General features: G+C 46.4%; 1 protein-coding gene across 6 annotated transcripts in view; it reads left to right on the forward strand.

The window, feature by feature from the left end:
* Positions 1-453: 453 nt before the first annotated feature.
* The window catches only part of Cux1 (cut like homeobox 1), a 324,514-nt gene continuing 303,725 nt past the window's right edge, over positions 454-21,242 (forward strand). For 4 of the 6 annotated variants that reach the window (XM_075976432.1, XM_075976450.1, XM_075976441.1 and 1 more), the window contains exon 1: positions 454-745. In XM_075976432.1, the coding sequence (XP_075832547.1) occupies positions 683-745 (63 nt within the window). In that variant the 5' untranslated portion in view covers positions 454-682. The remainder of the gene's footprint in view (positions 746-21,242) is intronic. The other 2 variants (XM_075976471.1, XM_075976479.1) reach the window with 1 other exon arrangement.

Here is a 21,242-nt window from a genome sequence, read left to right on the forward strand (position 1 = left end):
CCCATGTGGTCTGGAGGTCCCCCAGCTGGAACGCACAGGGGACCGGAGTGAGGTCATCCCCGGCACACGCGCGCGGGACGGGCGGTGGGTCTGGGTCGCCGGCTTTGCAGGTGGTCATGGCACGCTCCGCATGCACGGGGCCAAAGAGCGCTGCGCCCGCACACGGCCGCGAGCGGCGCAGCCCACCGTCACCGCGTGAGAAAGCCTGGGGACTTCACCCCGGGGCGAGCCCCCCCCAGCGATCGTGCGACCTTTTCGGGGGGCCTCCCATTAGGTGAGCGGCAGGGCCCCCGTGGAGACCCTGCAGCGCCCCCTCGAGGCCGGGCCGCCGCAGGGTCGCCGCGCGGCCGGGGAGGGGGGCTCGCGGCGGGGCGCGCGGGAAAAAGGGTGAGGGGTCGCGAGGGCCCCGGATGCCCGCGCTCGGGCTGTGGGGAGAGAGCGCGGCGCGCGCGCGCCTAGGCCGCCGCCGCCGCCGCGTTACCCTCAGGCTCCTGACTCCGCGGCGGAGGCGGCGGCGGTGGCGGCGGCGGCGCCGTGAGGAAGGAGTCCGCGTCCGCGGTGGCTGAGGCGGCGGCCGGCTCCAGGCCGGGTTTTGGCGCCCGCCCGCCTGCTGCCTCCTGGCGGCTCCTGAACTCCAGCCCCCTCTCTATCAGCCTCTCACTCCGTCTCAATATGTCTCAAGATGGCGGCCAATGTGGGATCGATGTTTCAATATTGGAAGCGCTTTGATTTACAGCAGCTGCAGGTCAGGCTTCTCGGCGCTCGGCCTCGCGCCCGGGGGGTGAGGGCTGCGGGCGGTCGCGGCCTCCCTCAGGAAGGAGGGTGACACTCCGGGCTGCCAGGCCCTGGCGGGGGTGCTGAGGCGACGGGGGAAGGCAGGAGGGGGGTGCCGGGAGAAGAGCGGGGCCGAGTCGGCGGCGAGTCCCTCGGGCTCCCCGGCTCTCATTGATCACTCGGCTTGATCAGAAATTGATCCTCTTTGTTCAATTCATCGATCAGCCCAAGATGGCGCCGGAGCCGCCAGCCGCCACCAACATCTTTGCCCCCCGGTGTCTGCCCCCTTCAACCCCGGAGGGTGTCTTCCTCCCCACCATCATCGCCATCACCACCGTCGCCGTCGTGGCCGACCCCGCGCGCTGTCGTGGTCGTGGGACCCCGGTGGGAAGGAGGGGGGAGCGGCGGTCTCCCCCCCCCGGGGGCTCAGTGGGAACTCGCGCGCGCTAAAGAGGGGGACGCGCCACGGGGTGACTCCGGAGGGGTGGCGGGCTCGCCGAGCAGAGAGCTGCGGGACGCTCGTCGCCCTCCCGCCAGTCACGTCCTGCCTTTCCCCCCGGCTCAGCCCCGGCGTATTCCCGGGGAAAGTTTGTGGGGAGTTGCTGGTGGGGGGTGAAGCGCCTGTCTCTCTCTTTCCTCTGTCTCCGGGAGGAGAGAGTCGCGGACCGCCGCCGCCGCCGCCACTGCCCCGCCGGCGCGGCGGAGCTGGAGCTGGTGGCGCTGTGGTGCCGCCGGCTCCGGGGGAGGGTCAGATCGGCCACCGGCGGCTGGCGGCGGCGGCGACGGCCAGGCTGGCGGGTGGCCCCTTGTCGTGGAGACGGCGGGAGGCTTGGAGCTCCTGGCTGCTCCCCGGTCGGTCTCCTTGGGCAGAGCCGCCACCATTCCTCTTTCCACTACTCCCGTAAGGGATTGTCAACCGGTGTAGACCGGCTAGGGGACCGGCTTCCCGGTGTGGCGGGTCCCTCCCCCACCCCGTTTGTTTACGTCCCGGGGCCAACCCGCAAGCCCCGCGCTCTTTTGTGTGTCTGCTGCGTGAAAGTGACTGCGGAGCTGGATCTGTCCCCCTTTTTTTGCGCCGGGGGACTTCCCTGGGAAGGGGTTGTGGGGGAAAGCTTTGGAAGGGGAAAACTTGGCTGGCGGGGGACGCCGGTGGTTCGCGCAGAGTGTGGGATCGGCCCCGGAGGAGGGGGAAGGTGCGGGAGGAAGGCTGCAACTTTCCACCGAGTGCAGGCCCCTGCGTGACCCGATCTCGGGCGCTTTTCCTACCGGATCACTGATCGGTGCAGACAGACTTAGCTGTGCGTCTCAGGGACTTCCAGGGCTCCCTCGCCTCACTGACCCGTCGCTTGCGTCACTCCAGCCCCTCACTCTCTTTCGCGGAGGGGTGTATTCTGTCTTCTCTGCTAAGGGGCCCCAGGAGCTATGGAGCGCGCGGCAGGTCCTCTGCAAGCTGCCTTCTCCAGCCCGGTTCTCGAAAGCAAAGCCCCGGGGGCCCCGCTGGACCGTGTGGAGACTGATTGTGGTTCCCCATCTCCTCGAGGGGATGGTGCCGGGGCTTCCCATTTCTCCGCGGAGCTGCCTGCGTGCCCAGAGGATGGTATCCTGCCTGCCACCCCTCATCTGAACCAGCTTCTCGCCCTTGGGGCCCTCCCTGCTAGTGCTAGCTCCGCGTTCGCGGCTCCTGGACAGCCCCGGGAATCAGCCAGGTGGATGTTTTGCGTAGCCGGAGCCAAGTTGAAGGTGAGCGGCGAATGAGCCCGCAGAGCTTTGATCATTGGGGACCCTGGGGAGTGGGAACAGTTTTGTGGTCCAGAGCGGCATTGTGTGTGTGTGTGTGAGAGAGATGGTCCATAACATCTCTAGGGAACCGCCTTTGCTCCCTACTCTGAAGTGTGCTTGAACTTGAACTTGAGTGAACTTTCCTAACCCACCCGCAGCACCCTTAGGAGTCTGAAACAAACGAACTCCATATGTAGGCCTGCAGGAAACGAAGCTGATTGGATTAAAACATAAATAAGTGGAGTGAAACAACTTTAATTGTGCTTGCTTTTTCTACCCTTGCCTACGTGAGGACGATAAGGCAGACTCATACTCGTTATGAAATTTCCTCCCATTTCTCTTAACTAAGGAAGACTATGTGAAATATGTATTTCTGATAAGATTAAAACTTAAAGAAGTTCGAGTATTTACTGACTAAAATAGATTACTCCATAGTGTCATTGTGTAAATTAGATTCCTGAATGTAATGTACACAGCCGGATGGCATTTTTTGATTAATTGGTCTACCCTATTTTTGGAAAAATAGCTCCCTTTTACCATAATTTAATTCGTGTGCTTACTGTAAAACCCGTTGTGGAATTTTAAGAAACAAACCTTAATTTTCACTATCACTACCCCCTTGTGACATTCCAGTTTAATATCAGTAAAGTTCCTTTATTAAGGATTCCCAAAGAAGGCCAGAAAAATGATTTGGTTTCTTGAGAATTAATAGATTTTATGAACTTGGTATATGTTCTTGCAGCCTCTCCAGCCCCCCAATACATTGATTAGCTTTCTTGGGGGATCTTGAGGACATTTCATCTCATGACTTCCTTCTAAGTTTCCCTTATAGTTAACACGAATGAACTTTCTGTTGCTCTTAAAACAACAACAACAAACAAAACCCTTTGTTTAAGCACTGTTGTTGTTACAGAGCCTATTGGCTTTTGGTAGATAACGATTTGGCCTTAGGTGGTTTCAACTGTGTCACCTGTAGGCAACTTTGAAAGCCTTACTTGAACTTGGAATGCCAAAGATCAAGTGTGATTCTGGACTGCTCCTTTATCTGGGAGCTTAGGTCCAGGGTTTTCGAGTTGGTATCTGGTTGAGGGTCCTCTTTTCTCACTAATGGAGAGTTGGAGATTTTGGGTGAGAATTTTTTAGGTATCACTGAGATTCAACTGACTGAAAGCCTTCTCTGAATCTTAGCTGGATCCAGTTAGGTCTTGGCTTGATGCAGCAGGACCCTGCACCCCTTCAGCATCTTGGAGGGCTATGTTCTTATGCCCCTTCTTCTTGGGTCTTAAAACCACCTTGGGACTTGGAGTGGATGTCTGCTGCTAAAGAGAGTTTCTGAAAACTGGACTGTTTCCTTTCTCATCACCAACCGAGGCTTGTTCTGTGCAAAATTAGTGTGCTCTAGCATTGCTAAGACTAGTTGAACAAGTTTTGATCCTGTCCTAGACTTGTAAAAACCAAACTTTTTTTTTAATTAAGAAAAACACTATTGTATAAATTTATCTTTTAAATACATGTTTGAAAAGAGGTATATTTAACTCTTGTAACTTGTTTTCACATTAGTGGAGCTCTGAATCTTCTCGGGGATGGGGCCTGCCTGTGACTGCGTCAGTCTGGGGCGTTTTCCCTGTAGTGTGATCTGTTCTCTTTTGAAAATTCCCTGCAAAAGTGAACTTTAAAACTGTTCTCTCCCCAAATTAAAAAACCAGTTCAGTTTTTGCTGAAGTCCATTTTCTGGTTGCTTTTCTTTTTTTCCTCTTATGGCCATGCTTGAATTTGTATGTGTGTGCGCATGTGTTTGTGTGTGTGAGTTGTGTTTCCAGCACTCCAACGTTGCTCCTTGTAATAAGTATATAATTTCAATTAAAATACCTCCCTTAGTGCCTTTGATAGGATAATGAATGAACAAATGATGTAGGGCACTCCTATTTTTTCTTTTCCTGGTTCTTTTAATATAGGTGTCTTATGAGACTGGGTGTGGGAAGGGTTATTATCAGTTGCTTAAAGCTTTTACCTGGGTGAAACTTTTTTTTTTTTAAAGGCACAAGTCAGTGCAAGGATAAAATAATGCAGTAACTCTTGATGCGGTTGGGTGCACTGAAGCCCTTTGGCCCGTCTTCTATCAATACTCAGGTCTAACTTGGAAATGGGAACAGACAACTCCGTATATTCAAGAATTTTTCTCTCCTAATCCCTCGAGTGGACCTGCCATCTGCTCAACCCCACTGAGCCCAAGACACTTACTAGTTTTAAAAGTACCTTTTCTGTTGACAGTCAAAGAAGAGAAAACTATCAGTGTGTGTGGGAGCTTTCCATTGATGGTCAAGGTTTTCCTGGGATTGTAGGAAAAATAAGGCCAGAGAAAAGTCCAAGTCTCTATTCCATAGTGAAATGAAGGAAAGATAGATTTGTTAGGGGACAATCTGTATATTACTTTAAGAGAAATGTCACCATAAGAAAAATCTCTGTTCTTGACCTTGGTTCTTTTTATAGTTTCCAAAAATTTCACGTATCTTACTGGGGCATAACATGAATGTCAAGTTACTGTAGTAAGTTATTCTGCTATATAGAATTGTAAGTGACTATAAGAATTATTTTAAATTTATTTGAAATTTAATACGTTGCTTTAAAGTATATATGCCCTTCCCAAGAAAGGTCCGATTTTTATTAGTCATTGTCAGCGGCAGAAATGTGTCTACCTCGTCTTTTTGTTTTGTCTGAAGCTCTGGGTTATTGCTGCCGCAGAGAGATAGTTTTGGTTTCAATTGAAATTCCCCTGCCTCTGATTGTTTAAACCAGACCCTTAATCTTATTTTAACATATTTTAACCATTCAAAAAACCTGGAAGACTTGTTTTGTGTAAGTAGCAAGCAAATGCAGTTTAAACACTCCAGCAATTCTGGTATCTAATTGGAAACAGGTGGGGCTCTTGGACTCTTTCGTGGGAGTCTGACCATAGCCAAGTGGAGGGACACTTGCTGCTGCTTATTCATTTTGTTGGTGATATTTGAAGAGAGGCCCACAAGCCTCTTTTTGCCCCAATCTGCTATTTACCTGAACATCCTAGTCATGTCTGAGAGTAAAAAGATCTCAGAGGCAATTGGATAAGAGGTGTTTTTTGTTTTTCAGAGACAAGGTCTCTCTGTCTACTTAGCCCTGGCTGTCCTGAACTCAGCAATCCACTTGCCTCAGCTTGCTGAGTGCTGGGATTAAGGGCACCAGTCACTACTCTTGGCTCATCCATGATCCAAACATAGATTTACATTTTATGATAACTTGATGGTGATTTGAGTTCAGGGACAAGTTACTTTGCCTAAAAATTCTACATGTAATGAAAGGCTTTTTCATTGAAAGCCTTAAAATTTTTACTTGGTCTGGGGTGTATTTCACTAACACATCAGTGCCAGGATCTCCTGAACTTTTTGCCTTTTTCCTATTTCAGGTTTTGAGGGTATACTTCTGAGAGCCACCTGGCGACTTTGACTTTCTGTATGTTCCAAATTAGGTTTTGCTGTGTGTATGTGTACTAGGATTTTCTAAGAAGTGTTTGGAGTTGTTGGTCTTGTTCATGTTTCCTGAGTTGCTTTGAGTCCCACTTTTAAAATTCTTTAATTAATTTATCTCTGTAGCACAAGACAGTTTCAAACTCAGAGTAGTCCTCCTGCCTTGACCCATCCCAATACTGAGATTACAGACATGAACCACTGTACTCATCCCTGACAAATTCTTTTTTTTTTTTTTTTGGTTTTTTGAGATAGGGTTTCTCTGTATGTTTGGAGCCTGTTCTGGAACTAGCTTTTGTAGACCAGGCTGGCCTCAAACTCACAAAGATCTACCTGCTTCTGCCTCCCAAGTGCTGGCATTTAAGGCGTGCGCCACCACCGCCCTGCACAGATTCCTTCCTTCCTTCCTTCCTTCCTTCCTTCCTTCCTTCCTTCCTTCCTTCCTTCCTTCCTTCCTTTTTCCAAGGTAGGGTTTCTTTGTGAAGCCTTGGCTGTCCTGGAACTAGCTCTGTAGACCAGGCTGGCCTAGAACTGACAGATCTGCCTGCCTCTGCCTCCCAAGTGCTGGGATTAATGGGGTGCACCATCACTGCCCTGCAAGCCCTGTCTCTTTTTAAGCTGGGTTCTGAGAAAGTTGGTGAGACGAGCATTGTGTGTCAGGGAAGGGAGTGTCCTTATGGTGTCCTGGGCATTGAGAGAACCTGTGTTGGTCTATTGGTCTCAGTGCAGCTGTACCAAGAATTCTTCAGTTCTAAAAAGTGCTGTGGTATACATTGTTTGTATTAAAAATTCTGAAGTGAACACCTTTCTGAAAGATGTCTAGTTTGTTGTAAACCTCTTCAAGATTTTTAGGGCTATGCCTGGCATGGTAGCATACACCTTTAATCTCAGTACTCTGCAGGTTGAGGCAGGTGGATCTCTGAGTTTGTGGCCAGCCTGGTCTGCATAGTGAGCTCCAGATCAACCAGGGCTACACGGTAAGTTTGAAAAACAGACAAACAAAAGAATTTTAGGGATGTCTGGTAGATCGATTGCCTAGTGTGAAAATCAAAAGGTTCCCTCTCTAGCAATGGAAAAAAAGTTATAGTAAATAAAAATAAAGTATATCAATTTCTTCATTTTCATCTGTATTTTTTTCTTTACTGTTGTAGGCCACAGGCATTTGACAGGAGTTTTGTGTTTAATAGAGCCCTGGGCCATGGGAAGTGGGGTAAGAGGATGTGGGGTTGGAGGGGGTGTCTTTCTAACGAGAGGACAGGAGGCCACCGGCAAGAAACACTGCAGAACAAGGAAGCAGTAGCTGCGCTGGAGATTCAAGTCTAGTAAAACTGCTTTCTTCCACTCAAGTGTCCTTGAAGCGAGTGGCTGGGAAAGCAGGCCACACCTTTCTAAGTCACCAGAGTTTACAGCCCCTGCTGCCTTCATTCACCCTTGTTTGAAATCGAGGATGCGCTTAAGTGTTTGATTTATGCAGTTAATGCTGAAGGAAATTACCAGAGCTTAAACTCTGAACTCCGAGTAGGTGTTTCTTTTTTCACATTACCTTGAGTGAGGCTGCAGAGTCATTCTGTCCGGCTGTACTTGCTCAATAAGGAAATGCAGTTAACATTATAAAAAAAATTGTCTATGGTTGCTTTCAAGGCATCCCAAGTTTGGTTAAGGGAGAAACAAATGAATAAATTAGCCTTTTCTTAAGTGAATATTGCAAAATGTCGAGCAACGGAATGCCGTTCATACTCTCATTAAAATGTATTTGGGTGTTGACAGCTTTTTTTTTTTTTTTAAGATGGAAGGGACTCTCAGATCCTGTCCACCTGGTATATGAAGAAAATAAAATCAGAGCTGAGGATGTAGTACAGTTGTAGAGTGCCTGCTAGCACCAGGCTCTAGGTTCCACACCCAGTAAGATGGAGCACACCTGTAAATCTCAGGACCGGGAGGTTGATGAGGGAGGATCAGAAGTTCAGGGTCATCCTTGAATACATAGAGTTTGAGGGCAGCCTGGACTAAGTGAGACCCTGTCTGAAAAAATAAAAGATTAAACTTAACCCACAGCTCAAGAGCTTCTTTCCACTTGCCCTCCTCCTGTAAGCAAGGTAGTGTTCTTTCAGTTGGGTCTTTCTCTCTAATAACTTGTGCTTTTGTTTTCTAACATAGTTTGATGTTTTAAGGATTCAGAAGCTGTGAACTCACCTTAAGGCCATTACTGCATCATTCTTTGAACCTCTGAGAACTTGGTTTACTGCCATGTTCCCTCCTGCCTGTTTACTCTGTTAAAAATGATTTGATGAAAGTTAGTAAAATGGGGCTGGGGAGATGGTTCAATGAGAAAGAGCACTTGCTGTGAAAGCAAAAGAAGCCTAGTTTAAATTCTTAGCAACTATGGGGAGCATGGCTGGAAGTTCAGATTATGGGGGAGGAGATAGGCTGATCCCCAGAGCTCCCTAGTCAGCCCAGCTCAAAAGATGAGTTTCAAGTTCAGTGAGAGACCCGTCTCAATAAATGAGACACCTGCTTTCCCTCTCTGGCCTCTGCAGTCAAGTGCCTACATACATAGGTGCTCATATACCCCCTACCACACACACACACACACACACACACACACACACACACACACACACACACAGAGAGAGAGAGAGAGAGAGAGAGAGAGAGAGAGAGAGAGAGAGAAATTTTTTAAAAAGTTAGTAAATGATACAGAAAGAAAACTATTATTTTAAAAATTACATTTATTTAAGTGTGTGTGTGTGTGTGTGGTGTAAGAGGTGAGTTCAGAGGACAACTTGGAAGTGAGTTCTTTCTTTCTATCATGTAGCCCCCAGAGTTGGAATAGTAGGTGCTCAGGCTTGGTGGTAAGTGCCTTTATTGGCTAAACCATCTCTCTGGGCCTGGAAGGCAAACTTGTTTTCAAGAGCTTGGAGCTGCAAACCTTAGCTAGGCCTGGGGGCTGTTGGGTAAGGAAGGGCCACCGTGGAGCCGCCCTTAGCCTTTGCGAGGCTGCCAGAGCTCTGTCACCTCTGCCTGTCATTTCTTGCCCTGCTCCTGCCATGCTAGTCCTGTCATCTTCAGTGTTATGACCACTTTTTTTTTTAATAAGTATTTGTGGAACTTTATTTTGAGATTCTTAGAAGATAAGATGTAAATGAAAATTTAAATTATTACTTGAGGGGATTATATATTACAATTTTGTTCTTTTAATTGATGAGGTTTGAAAGGATTTTGTTTTTTTTTCCCCTTGGAGACAGCTACATTCTTTTGTTCTGATTATCATTTTCTTCAATCATTCCATAAAGCATGGCAGATACTGGTGAAATAAATATATTCTTTAAAATTTTTTAAAAAATTGTTTATTATTGTGTGAAGTATGTACCATGGTATGTTTGGGGGTGGGTGGGTAGAGGACAACTTTCTGGTGTCCGTTTTCCCTTTCAGCTGTAGGTGCTAGGGATCAGACTCAGGTCTTTAGGCTTGCCTGTCAAGTGTTTTTGTACCTGCTAAGCCATCTTGCTGGCCTAATCTATTCTTTATGTTTTGATTATTCTATCTCTGCTTCTTGAGCATTATATTGCCAAACTAGCCATTTTATGTTTTGAGACAGGATTTCATGCTGACCTGGAATTGGCTATATAGCCAGGGTTGCCTTTGGACTCATGATCTTCTTGCTCCTGCCTCCCTAGGGCCATGATTATAGGGCAGTACTTCAACTCCAGGCTGTGCTCTTTCCTTTCTGTTTTTCACCATGCTAGTTAGCCTAGAAACGTGAACCTTTGTGATTCCATATTATATTGCTATGGGCTACCTTCACCAAGAGCAGCCTATGCTGCTCAGATCTTTCCAGTGTGGGAAAAAACTTCATCATGGTGCATAGACCTTAAATTCTGAACTGAGCTATAGTTCCATTCAGTGTCGGAACCATTGAGTCTTTGGAACAGAAAATGATGGCCATGGTAGCCTTCGCTGAGACTAGTGTTAGAATGCTCACTTACTGACTTGGCTGTTTCAGCCCTACCTCAATCTCTTGCTTTCGCAACAACTCGTGCTCTCATATCTTCCAGCCAAGTGGGAGACAGGTTCAAGTTGGGATCATGTTTCTGCGCAGTAGGCAAGTTTGGGAATCCTGGAGCCAGACAGGAAGCCTGGCTGCTGTAAGAGTGCCTTGCACTTCAGGTGATGAGGTCTGCCACCGCCTTTGCATTGAGCACAGGGGACCCATGGCATGGCTGGGTACTTTTTCTAGCTCCACCAGGATATGGTACAGTGTCACCTGAAGTAGGCCATCCTAGAGGGAACAAATTGCTTTTCTTTTTTCCCTTGTCCACCCTTGTCAGTACAACGTGGGATTGGGAAAGGAAGGATTACTAGACATGGTTGAAGGTCATTGTCAGGGGAGTTAGAAGTGGTTTGCAACTGTTTTAAATGGCTTCAGTTTGGTATGTAATTATGCTGTCATCCCACAGTTTGCTGATACTTTACTGAAATCTTTGCCCACGTGCATACACACACACAGTTTGGGGTTGTTTATTGCCAATGAAATCTTGCCTTTTCTTACGCATGCCACCCGAGTTCACAATCTTTACTTGTTTCAAAATTGTCCATCCAGAGTAGGTTGAAATCCATGACAGACTGGGCTGCCAGATGAATCTTCTCAAACCATTGATTTCATCATGGTGTGCCTGTCCATAAACACCCACAGCAACTTACTCTGGCATGGAATGGAGACCACATTCCCCAAGCTGGCAGACAGAACTTCTGATGGATGTCTGTCTCCGATGCATCTAAACCTTTCTTCATTCCAGCAGAAGCAAACCCAGAATCATGCTTGTCTGTAGACATTCTCCTGTGAAACTCCCTCTGGCCACCCATCTGAGGGTTCAACCTGATTGCATGCATTCCTTCCCGCCTGGAGGAGTGACAGGCTCTGTCTGGGAGGAAACAGACTGAATGGCAAGGAGGAGGTTTTGACAGCATGACTGGGGCAGCTGGAAGGTCACGAAATCTAATGGTGAGGGATGGAAAAGGAAGGCCAAGTATGGGGAATGGGGGAAACTGTTTGGAAAACAGTTATGGGGTGGCCGGGAGTCTCTGGGGCTCCCTTCCAATTGCTGACTTCCTCCTTCAGTGTCTCTAATGGTCCACATGGCAGCTGGGGCACCATCCAACTGTCCTGACTTCTCAGGCACCTGCTGTCCACTATTTGTTCTACATGTATTTTCTGACACACTCTCTCCTAGGCTGTGCACAGCTGGGAAGTGCTGCCTGAAGGATGTGGCCTCTTCAGGGGCTGGCCTTTCTGTGCTCTGCTGGGGACTCTTAACTGGTTAAATTTAGAATGCAAAGTTGTTTTTTTCTTTTTTCTTTTTCTTTTTTCATTTGATACCGAGGATTGAACCCTGGGCCTTGCCCATGCTAGGCAAATACTCTACCTCTGAACTACATTCCAACTGAAATCTGGTTCTTAATATCATGAAAGGTAGGACTGGTCTATTAAAATGGCTCAACTTGGAAATCTGCTGAAGGGATATGCTTGATTTGCATTCCCATTTATTCCTTCTTTGCACATGTTGGTTCAAATCCATGTAGGGTTTTTGTTTTGTCATCCCCCCACCGCCATCCTGCCATGCTGGGGATAGAACCCATGGCCTTATGCATGCTAGATAAGCACTACCAACTGAGCCATGTCCCTAGCTCCCTAAAAATCCACTTAAAAAATAGATTTGGACAGAATAGTTTTATGCTGGAGATTCGTTGTCAAGTCTACTTGTAGCCTGACAAGGAGGGTACTTTCCACACTGAGTGGCAAAGGCACTTACTGTCTAGTAGTCAGAACCCAGCAAATATCAGAGCAAGCCTGGAGTTAAAAGTGCTCAGGTTTGGGCGTCTGGGCCAGAGGAATGTGTTGCACCAGCCCATTCCCCAGAAGGACTCTCATGGGCCTGGTACCCAGCCAGCCCTGGTTCAGAGCAGCCGTCTATATAGCCCACACTTTCCCTGTTTTTTCATTAGTCCAAGAAAGTACTACCTAGGATATTTCCGTGGTGATGACATCATTGTCTGGCTGTACAAGCAAGCATTTGCATGAACTTGGGGAAGCAAGGGTGGCAGGTGGGATATGAGAGGAGTAGGATGGCTCAGTAGTGGATATGACCTGCTGCTGTAGGGGCACAAGGGAAGGAGTGGACCAGCAAGGGGAAGAGACTTCATTTCTTTTGGGATTTCAGGAGTTTGGGGTACTCCTGTGTTGAATGTCTGGGCAAAAGGTTGGTGCTGAGTAGGGAGATGGATTGAAGTCTTTGGGACTTTGATTAATGCTTGAGAATCCTGTAAAATTTTGGGCTAAGGATGTAGTTCATCAGTACAGCTCTTGCCTAACATGTAGGAGGCCCAGGGTTCAATCCCCAGTACCAAGGACAGAGAGACAGAAAAAGGGAAGGAGGGAGGGAAGGATGGGGAGGAGGGAGAGAGAGGAGAAACCTGCCTATCTTTGTTGGAGATGGAGTGGGTAAAGGTTTCTTTACTTGTAGATCTTATTTTTGAAGTGCTAGGGATTGAACCCAAGATTTAGTTTGACTGTGATATGCCTCCTCACTTTAACTTTTACAGCTCTGGATGTAGGGGTTCCAATGTCAGGTAAAAGGAATGAGAAAGGAAAGGACAGGCTGCTCACAGGATGGCTTTATAAACTGTCACCAGCTTATGTCTACTGGTGATAGGGCAGGGGAGTTTATTTTTTCCCCCCATTGCCAGCCCCCGCTTCCTGGGCAGTGAACACTAGTAGGTCATGGCCTAGGCCCTTAGTTTATTCCATGGTATCCCTACACAACTCTGTGAAAGCTATATAAATTCAGCTGTGTAGGGAGGTCTCGGGGACTCAGAAAGGCTGCCTAAGAAATGTTCTGGTTGTCTTGTTTACTAAGTAGCTGGAGAGTGAAATGGGGCCTGGTTGGGTTGCCTTGTGGAACCTGGCCTTTCCTTGGCCTGAGACTTAATGTCCCAACCTCAGGTAGACTTATTGTTGCTGGGACCTTCATAGCTTGTGTGCTTTCTGCTTCCTCTTTAGCTGACAAAAAGCACTGCCTAAGATACTGCACCCTTGCTTGAAACTTCTTCAGCTGCGGGCTGAAAGGAGCCCTCCTTCCTAGATCCCCTGCCTGTGTTCTCAACCAGTGTATCTGTTCATAACTTGTACACAATACTATGCTGGATGAGTTTGGGGAACCATGTACTATTGTGCTGTTAGTGAGTGTTTAACCTTGTGTTGGCTGGGGCTAGAGCTGAGTGTGGTGTCAGAGCCTCCCAAGTCCTCTGATAACCTCAGGACAGCGCCCTACAAGGGATCTGTTTTTAGCTTGCAGGAGGGGAAGGTGGTGTGTAGTAGATGTTCAGTGACTGACTTTCTGAGAGCTGTGTGGGTGGCCATCTGTCCTCAGAGAAGCATCCTGGTCACAGTGACACTCTGCACATATTATTTTTCTTAGCGATTTATTATTGGAAACTGAGCTTTTTTGATGACTCTGGACTCAGAAAATTATTAATATTATTTTGCATGGCTGATGTACATGAAATATTTTACACTTGCTTGTTCGTATGTGTATGCGTATAGGAGAATGTTCAGGGCACAGCATATGTGTAGGGATAAGAGGATAATTTTTGGAAGTTGGTTCTTTTTTTCTGCTACGTGGGTCCCAGGGATTAAAACTGATTGTCATACTATACAGCAAGCACCTTTACCTGGTGATCCATCTTGTAGACCTTGATGGAGATGGGGGGGGGGGATGACAATGGTTTGTTATGAAATGATAAAATTAAAGAAAAAAATACAACATAAAAAATAAAGAGAAAATATGCAAAAATGTGTGGTTTTGGAAATAACATGTTTGAGTGAAATAATTTGTTGTTTTGTTTGTGGATCAACTTGTATTTTCCACAGGCTACTTGGGCTGTTCCTGCACTCATTGTGTGTGAGTGTGTGTGTGTGTGAGCACTCGAGTGTTTGCAGGTGTATATGTACATATGTGCATGTGGAGACCAAATTATAGCCTTAGCTATCATTTCTTAGATGCCATACACTTTGTTTTATTTGTTTGTTTGTTCTTAGACAGGGTTTTCCTGTGTAGCTCTGACTGTCCTAGAACTCCTTCTGTTGACCAGCCTGGCCTCAAATTTAAGAGATCTGCTTGGCTCTGCTGCATGAGTACTGAGATTTAAGGCATGGGCCACTATACCTGGCCATACACCTTGTTTTTTGAGACAGGGTCTCTTACTGGCTGGCGTTCATCAAGTAGGCTGGGTTGGCTGGCCTAGTGAGCTTCAGGGACCCTCTTGTCTCCGTCTCTTCAGCACCCAGATGATTACAGGTGTGCTTTACCACACCCAGTTTTTTATGTGGGTTCTGGGAATCAGACTTGGGCTCTCATGCTTATAAGTACTTCCCCAGTTGATCCATCTGTCTAGCCCTCCACTCACTTACTGAACATATTCCATTGTGTCTGACTGCCTCAGATCTTTCTTGACATAAAGTAAGCACCTGTTCTACTGGTGAGAGATCTCGAGTATCCCTGCCTCCTTCAACTGCTTTGTTTGTCAATATTCAGAACATCCTGTTTCTTAGTGCTAGGTTGGACTGTGTTCTAGAACCACAAGGAATTCTTGGCATTCAGGAAACTACATTCCTATAGGTGAGACAGAAAGCAGGTAAAGCAGTGAGTGACACTTTGTTGGTATCTGGGGTCCTGGGAACAAAGGGAACAGGGCATCTAGCACAGCACATGGAGGTATTTCTGTTTTCCAAGACCTGGAGGAACAACTGACTGAAAATGAATAGTTGAAGGCTTAGATTTGCATTGCAAAATACCTTTCCAGAAGCTCCATATGAAGGGTAGACCACAGCAAGAAAGGACAGGCAATAAGGAATTGAACTGGGAGGGTGTGTGTGGCAGTGCCATAGTCCCCAGGAGATATGGGGAGGGCCAGACCCAGGAAAAAGGCCTACGCTAGTGCCCTTCCCAGATTGAATGTACCCAGGCTTGCCATTTTGGGTGAGGTCATGACAGAAATGGGAAACGTGGCATTTTACTAGCATGACATTTGGTTCTAAAAAGCTGAGGTTGAGGAATGGCAACTATTAGAGAGACCATCCTTCCTTGGAAGGAGTAGTCTTCAATGCTATACTGTCACTGAGCATCCAGGAGGCCTGTGTCCCCCAGTGTTTGGGGTGCAGTTATGGATTCTTTCAGAGGTAGGTCCTTATGATACCCAACTGGCTGTGTGCCACAGGTCTGTTTGAAACAGGTGTGGTGATGGGCTCTGAGCTCCAGCCTTGGATGTGAGTCAGACATGTGGAGAGTCAGCCTGGAGTTCCTTTTATTCATCCCTATTTGCTTTTTGTTGGTAATCCTATGTAATTCCCTGGTTTCATGATGTAATTCTAATGGAATTAAACTTGAACACTTCAAAAATTATGTAATTAATTGTGTTCAGCTTCAATTACGGTGACTAATTATAATGATACCTGGTGGCAAATCAGGTATGTGCTGGTGGTGGTTTGCGCCTGCCAGGTATCGGGACAGACACTTGCTGGCAGGCATCACAGCAGAGGCACCAGGGCTGCCTGACTGGCTATGGCTTCTTGGGTGCCTCCTTGGGATAACTCCACTGTTGGACATGCAGAGAAAGGCGATGACAGGCCAAGAAAGGAAAGTCTGTTTTAGGATGAGGTTGATATAAAGGATTATAGCTCCAAAGGCAAGTAGCAGGGAACCAGGAAGCCAAGGTGACATTCTGGGATTCTGTTTGCCTGGGAAATAAGGGTGGTGGTATGGGCAGCTAAAGGAGAAGGGAGATGGCATGAAAATTACTTCCGCATGAGGGAAAGAAGACAGAAGTCAAGTGTAAAAAATGTCCCTGTGGTACTGTTTGCAGGACAAGGTGCAGGGATCTAGGGCATGGAAATGGAACTGTTGGACCCTAAACCACAGTTCTGAATTTGCAGCCTTTAGAAAACCCCTTTTGTTGGCATTCACAAAGCCATAGGTTCCATCCCCAGCACTGCATAAACTGGTATGATAGTGCGTGCCTATAAACCTAGCTCTAGGGAGATTGAAGCAGGAGGATCAGAAGTTCAAGGTTCTTTGTGACTGACTATGTGATGAACTTGAAGCCAACCAGAGCTACATGAGACCCCATCTTAAAAAAAAAAAAAGAAAGGAAAAAGGGAAAAAAGAGGAGCGAGAAATATGAGAAAGAGGGGCTCTTTCTTTCTAAGGATCCCTTCATACCAATTGCCCTCTGATGGGAGGTGCTGAACTGTCCCTAAAGGGGCCTTCTGTATTTGTGGAAGACCTCAGCTGCCTGCTTGATGAATGATCTGTTACCACCTTCTTCCAGGAAGTGTCTGGAAGTAGACTGTACGTACAGCACCTAGGTGGCCCTTGCTGCCTAGTTTTTTTTTTTTAAGTTTTATTTATTTATGTTTACAATGTTCTGTCTGCAGGCCAGAAGTTGGCACCAGATCTTATTATAGGTGGTTGTGAGCCACCATGTGGTTGCTGGGAATGGAACTTAGGATGTCTGGAAGAACAGTCAATTCTCTTAACCACTGAGCCATCTCTCAAGTCCCGGTATTGTATTTTTGAGAGGGAGTTGCTTTAGGGCATCTTCTCAGAAGACTACACTAGACAGGCATTCTAGGTGCTATATACCCCAAGTGTCCTGCTGTGGGCCCTTCAACATGAAAGAGCCCTGTCCATCTCCAAGCTCTGCCTGAGACAGGAATTTCACTTAGGCCCATCTAGCAACCTGGATGCATTACATGGTTTTTGTTATTGAGAGGAGAATGGTTCTTGAACACATACAGGGTGCACAGCTACTTTCAAAAAGTTACCTTGGGTTGGGGGAAGTTGCTTGGCGGTAGAACACTACCATAACATGAAAGAGGCCCTGAGTTTTCATTCCCATCACTGTAAGAGTTAATGCAGAAAACTGAAAAAGCGTTCTGAGAATTGTTAAAAGAAACAAAAAGATATCTTTTGGAAGCATGGCTTGAAGAAATTTTGAAAGTTGTCTTTTTTCTGCATTGTCAACTTGGTATAAAGACTGTCCTTCTCATCTCAAACTCACTGTGTAACCAAGGATCCTTCTACCTCCATCTCAAGTGCTGGGATTATAAATGTGACTAGACTGCTGGCCAGTGAGCCTCAGGGATTCTTTGCTACCTCCCCAGCACTGGGTTTAAGGCTTTGTTTCCATGCCTAGCTTTTACTTTGAACTCAGGCCCTTACACTTGCACACACTTTATTGATAGCTTTCTCTCTAGCACCTGTGTGCATGTTTTTGTGTGAATGTATGTATTTACGTTTCTTAGGTATATTCTTAGGGGTTGTTGCAGTCTCCTGTGATGTGTTTAACTTGAGTCTGTGACTTTTGTGACTCTTCTGTGACTCTTTCCGTAGTGCATATTTTAACACCTGGCCTGCTCTCTGTTCCCTATCCTGGCCTGATTTTCCTCATAACCCTCTTGGACTCCTTCTGCATCTCCTCCCCAACCCCGGTTGCTCCTGTTCACAAGTTGATTTTGTGGAAACAGCTGGGGAACGATTTGGAATGAGAACATATTCCTCCCCTTCCTGCATATCTCAGCACACCACCAAGGGATCCCCCTACATCCCATATACCCATTACCCTCTAGAACAGTGGTTCTTAGCCTTCTTATTGTTCCTCATGTTGTGAGCCCCAACTATAAAATTATTTTCGTTGCTACTTCATAATTGTGATTTTGCTACTATTATGAATCAAAATGCAAATATCTGTATTTTCCAGTGGTCTTAAGTGACCTCCTTTGAAAGGGATGCTTAACCCCCCAAAGGGTCACAACCTACAGATTGAGAATCACTGCTAGAGCCAAGCTTGAGCCTTGCTGGACTGGCTTTTGTGTGGGTCTTTGGTTTTGGCTTGATAACCACCCAGGGACTGTGGGGGTCTAGTTGCTCCCTGCCTCTAGATTTGCCTGTATGAAAAAAGGCTGCCCAGATATCTACTACCATCTCAGTTTTGGGGGCTTCAAGCCATAGTGACAGTCACAGAGTAGTACAGTGGAAGGTGCTTGTGTCCTTGGTGGCTCTAAGGTACTGAAAAAGCCACTAAACCACTACTGTAGTCACCTGTGGTAGGAAAAAACATTTCCTCATCATTCCTGCTGGAGTGTTGATTTCCTACAGCTGGAAAAAGCATTTTTTTTTTTTTTTGAGATAGGATCTCACTATGTAACCCTGACTAGCCTAGAACTTGCTATGAAGACCAGACTGGCCTTGAACTCATGAAAATTCACCTGTTTCTGCCTTCTGAGTACTGGGATTAAGGTTACATGCCACCATGCCAGGTTTTATTCTTGAATCTGAAGACCTTGCGGGCAAGTGCTGTACCATTGAACTAAGTCCCCAAATCCCTGGAAAAACATGCTGTTTGTTTTTATTGGGTGCTTTGTTTTGAGACAGGTTCTCACTACGTAGTCCTCTGACCTGGAGAACTTGGTACTTCAGTATAACCTTGAGGTTTCAGCATTCCTGCCTTTGCCTTGCTAGTACTGGGGATGTGGATGTGTACTGTCATATCTAGCTTTTTTGTTTTTGAGATAGGGTCTCATTATGTATATCAGACTGGCTTTGAACTAGCTACAGTCTTGCTTCTGTCTCTAGAGTGCTGCTATTACAGTGTGTGCCACTGTGTCTGGCTGGAAAAAGCACTCTGAAACAAGATGTCATAATTAAAACCCAATTCCTGGGAGGTTTTTCCTGGTGGCCCTGGCTTGGCGTGGACCCAGAGGAGTGCCCTGGAGACATGCTGTCCTCAGGGTGGCAGATGTGAGTATGGGAGAGACGTGTGTCCCCAGCTCTCATTTCTAATGGCAAACAGAATCCCATTTGCCTTGCCAGCTGTCCTTCCATACTTTAGCTCCAGCCAATAAAACATTAAGCAATTAGAACAGTTAATATTCAGTTCAGTATAATTAGATGCTGGTGTAAATTGTGAATGAAATTGGCAGGTTCTGTAAGTTTTAGTGAAATACCAAGGCTGTTTCTAGTTGGGAATGTGTGTATGTGGTTCTCAGTCTTAATCTTAAGCAGGGACAGAAACAAGGGGCCCTTGGCAACTGAGCTCCATGTAATCTGGAAAGTTCAGGATCATTTTGAACTTGGTTTATTATGTTATAGATCCTTAAGTAAAACGGCATTTTTTTTTTATTTTTCGAGACAGGGTTTCTCCATAGCTTTTTGGTTCCTGTCCTGGAACTAGCTCTTGTAGTCCAGGCTGGCCTCGAACTTACAGAGATCCGCCTGCCTCTGCCTCTGCTGGGATTAAAGGTGTGCGCCACCACCGCCCGGCTAAAACGGCAAATATTTTAATGTCCCATTTTTGCATGAAGGCATGAGAAACCAAGTTCCTATTGTTTTGGTGTTCTGTGTATGTTGTGTACATGTGCACTTGTTTTGCCCTACATGAACTGTTAGCTGGGCCTCAGGCCATAATACATCATGACTTATTTCATTTTTTTAAGTTTTTCTTTTGATTTGGTTTTGCTGTGTAGCTCAGGCTGGCCTTTGAATTCATAATCCTCCTTCAGCCTTTCAACTGGATTTTAGGTGTTTACCACCATGCTTTTTGTTGTTGTTTTTTGTTTGTTTTGGTTTTTCAAGTCTTGAGGGTGAACCATGACATCATTTGTGCTAAGCAAGTACTCTACCAACAGAGCTACATGCATTCCCTGTAGTGTCCTGGAGTGTTCTCCTGAGTGGCTGGAGCACTTTACTCATGAATGAGAGTGTCTTGTCTCCATTTCTTCTTTGCAGTATTTTGTACAGACGTTTGTTTGTTGATTATTCCCTTACTGACATACTGATGTTTTTAAAGCAGTTCATTAGTGATTTGTCATTTTCTTCTGATCACCAGGGTGCTTATACTTTTGATAAACCCCAATCTGTACTTGATAGCTATGCAGAGTTCCTTATTGGGGATAAGTTCTGTTCTTTGTTTTTTTAATTTTGAGACAGAGTCTATGTAGTTTCTAGCTGGCCAACTTGCTAGGTTGACCAGGCTGACCTGGAACTCACAGAGATCTATCTACTCTACCTTCCAAGTACTGGGGTTAGAGTGTGTGCACTCATTCAAGACTGTCCACTTTTTTTTGGTGGGGGTGGGGGGTAGGAGAGGGAGAGAGGGTGGGGTTCAAGACAGGGTTTCTCTGTGTAACAACAGGTCTGGAACTTGCTTTGTAGACTAGGCTGTCCTTGAACTTACAGAGATCTGCTTGCCTTTGCATCCTTGCATCTGCCTCCAGAGTTCTGGGATAAAAGGTGTGCCTCACCACTGTCCAGCAAGCTTGTCTACTTTTTAAAAACAATTTTTATTTATATGTATATGTATGTGCTTGAATGTATGTATGTTCTCCATATATATGTGTGGGTGCCTACAGAGGTCAGAAGAGGGTGTCAGTTCCCCTGGAACTGAAGTTACAGGCAGGTGTTAGCTACTTGATGTGTGCTCTAGGATCAAACTCAGATCCTCTGCAACAGCAGCAAGTGATCAGAACTCGTACGGAGCTCTCTAGGCCCCTGTTCATTTTTCGTTCTTTCTTTTTATTTTAGTGGTTTGCCGTTTCCCTGCAGATTTGTGTATTCCACATTTGTTGATTTTCCTTGCTTTGAGCCTAGTCCCCCACTCTCTGATTTGTTTTGTTGATTTGCCTGTGTAGTGTCCTCTAGGACATAGGAAAGCATAACTCTGCTGGGGTCAGATCTATCAGTTTCCTGTGCTCCTGATTAATGGTAGTTCAGTCAAAAATTGTCCAAGAAATGTTTTTTATTTTATTTTATTTTATTTTTTTTTTGGTTTTTCGAGACAGGGTTTCTCTGTGGTTTTGGAGCCTGTCCTGGAACTAGCTCTTGTAGACCAGGCTGGTCTCGAACTCACAGAGATCCGCCTGCCTCTGCCTCCCGAGTGCTGGGATTAAAGGCGTGCGCCACCACCGCCCGGCTAAATGTTTTTTAATTCAAGATCACAAAGCAGTTGTTTCTGTAAACATATAAAGTGTGTGTGTGGCCAGCAGACTGACACTGGTTCTGTTGCTCTCTCTAGCTTATGAGACAGGGTCTCTCACTAAACCTGGAGCAGTCAGACTGGCTAGTTAGCAAGCTCCTG

The sequence above is a fragment of the Microtus pennsylvanicus genome, chromosome 1 (genome assembly GCF_037038515.1).
Source record: "Microtus pennsylvanicus isolate mMicPen1 chromosome 1, mMicPen1.hap1, whole genome shotgun sequence".
Classification (NCBI taxonomy): domain Eukaryota; kingdom Metazoa; phylum Chordata; class Mammalia; order Rodentia; family Cricetidae; genus Microtus; species Microtus pennsylvanicus.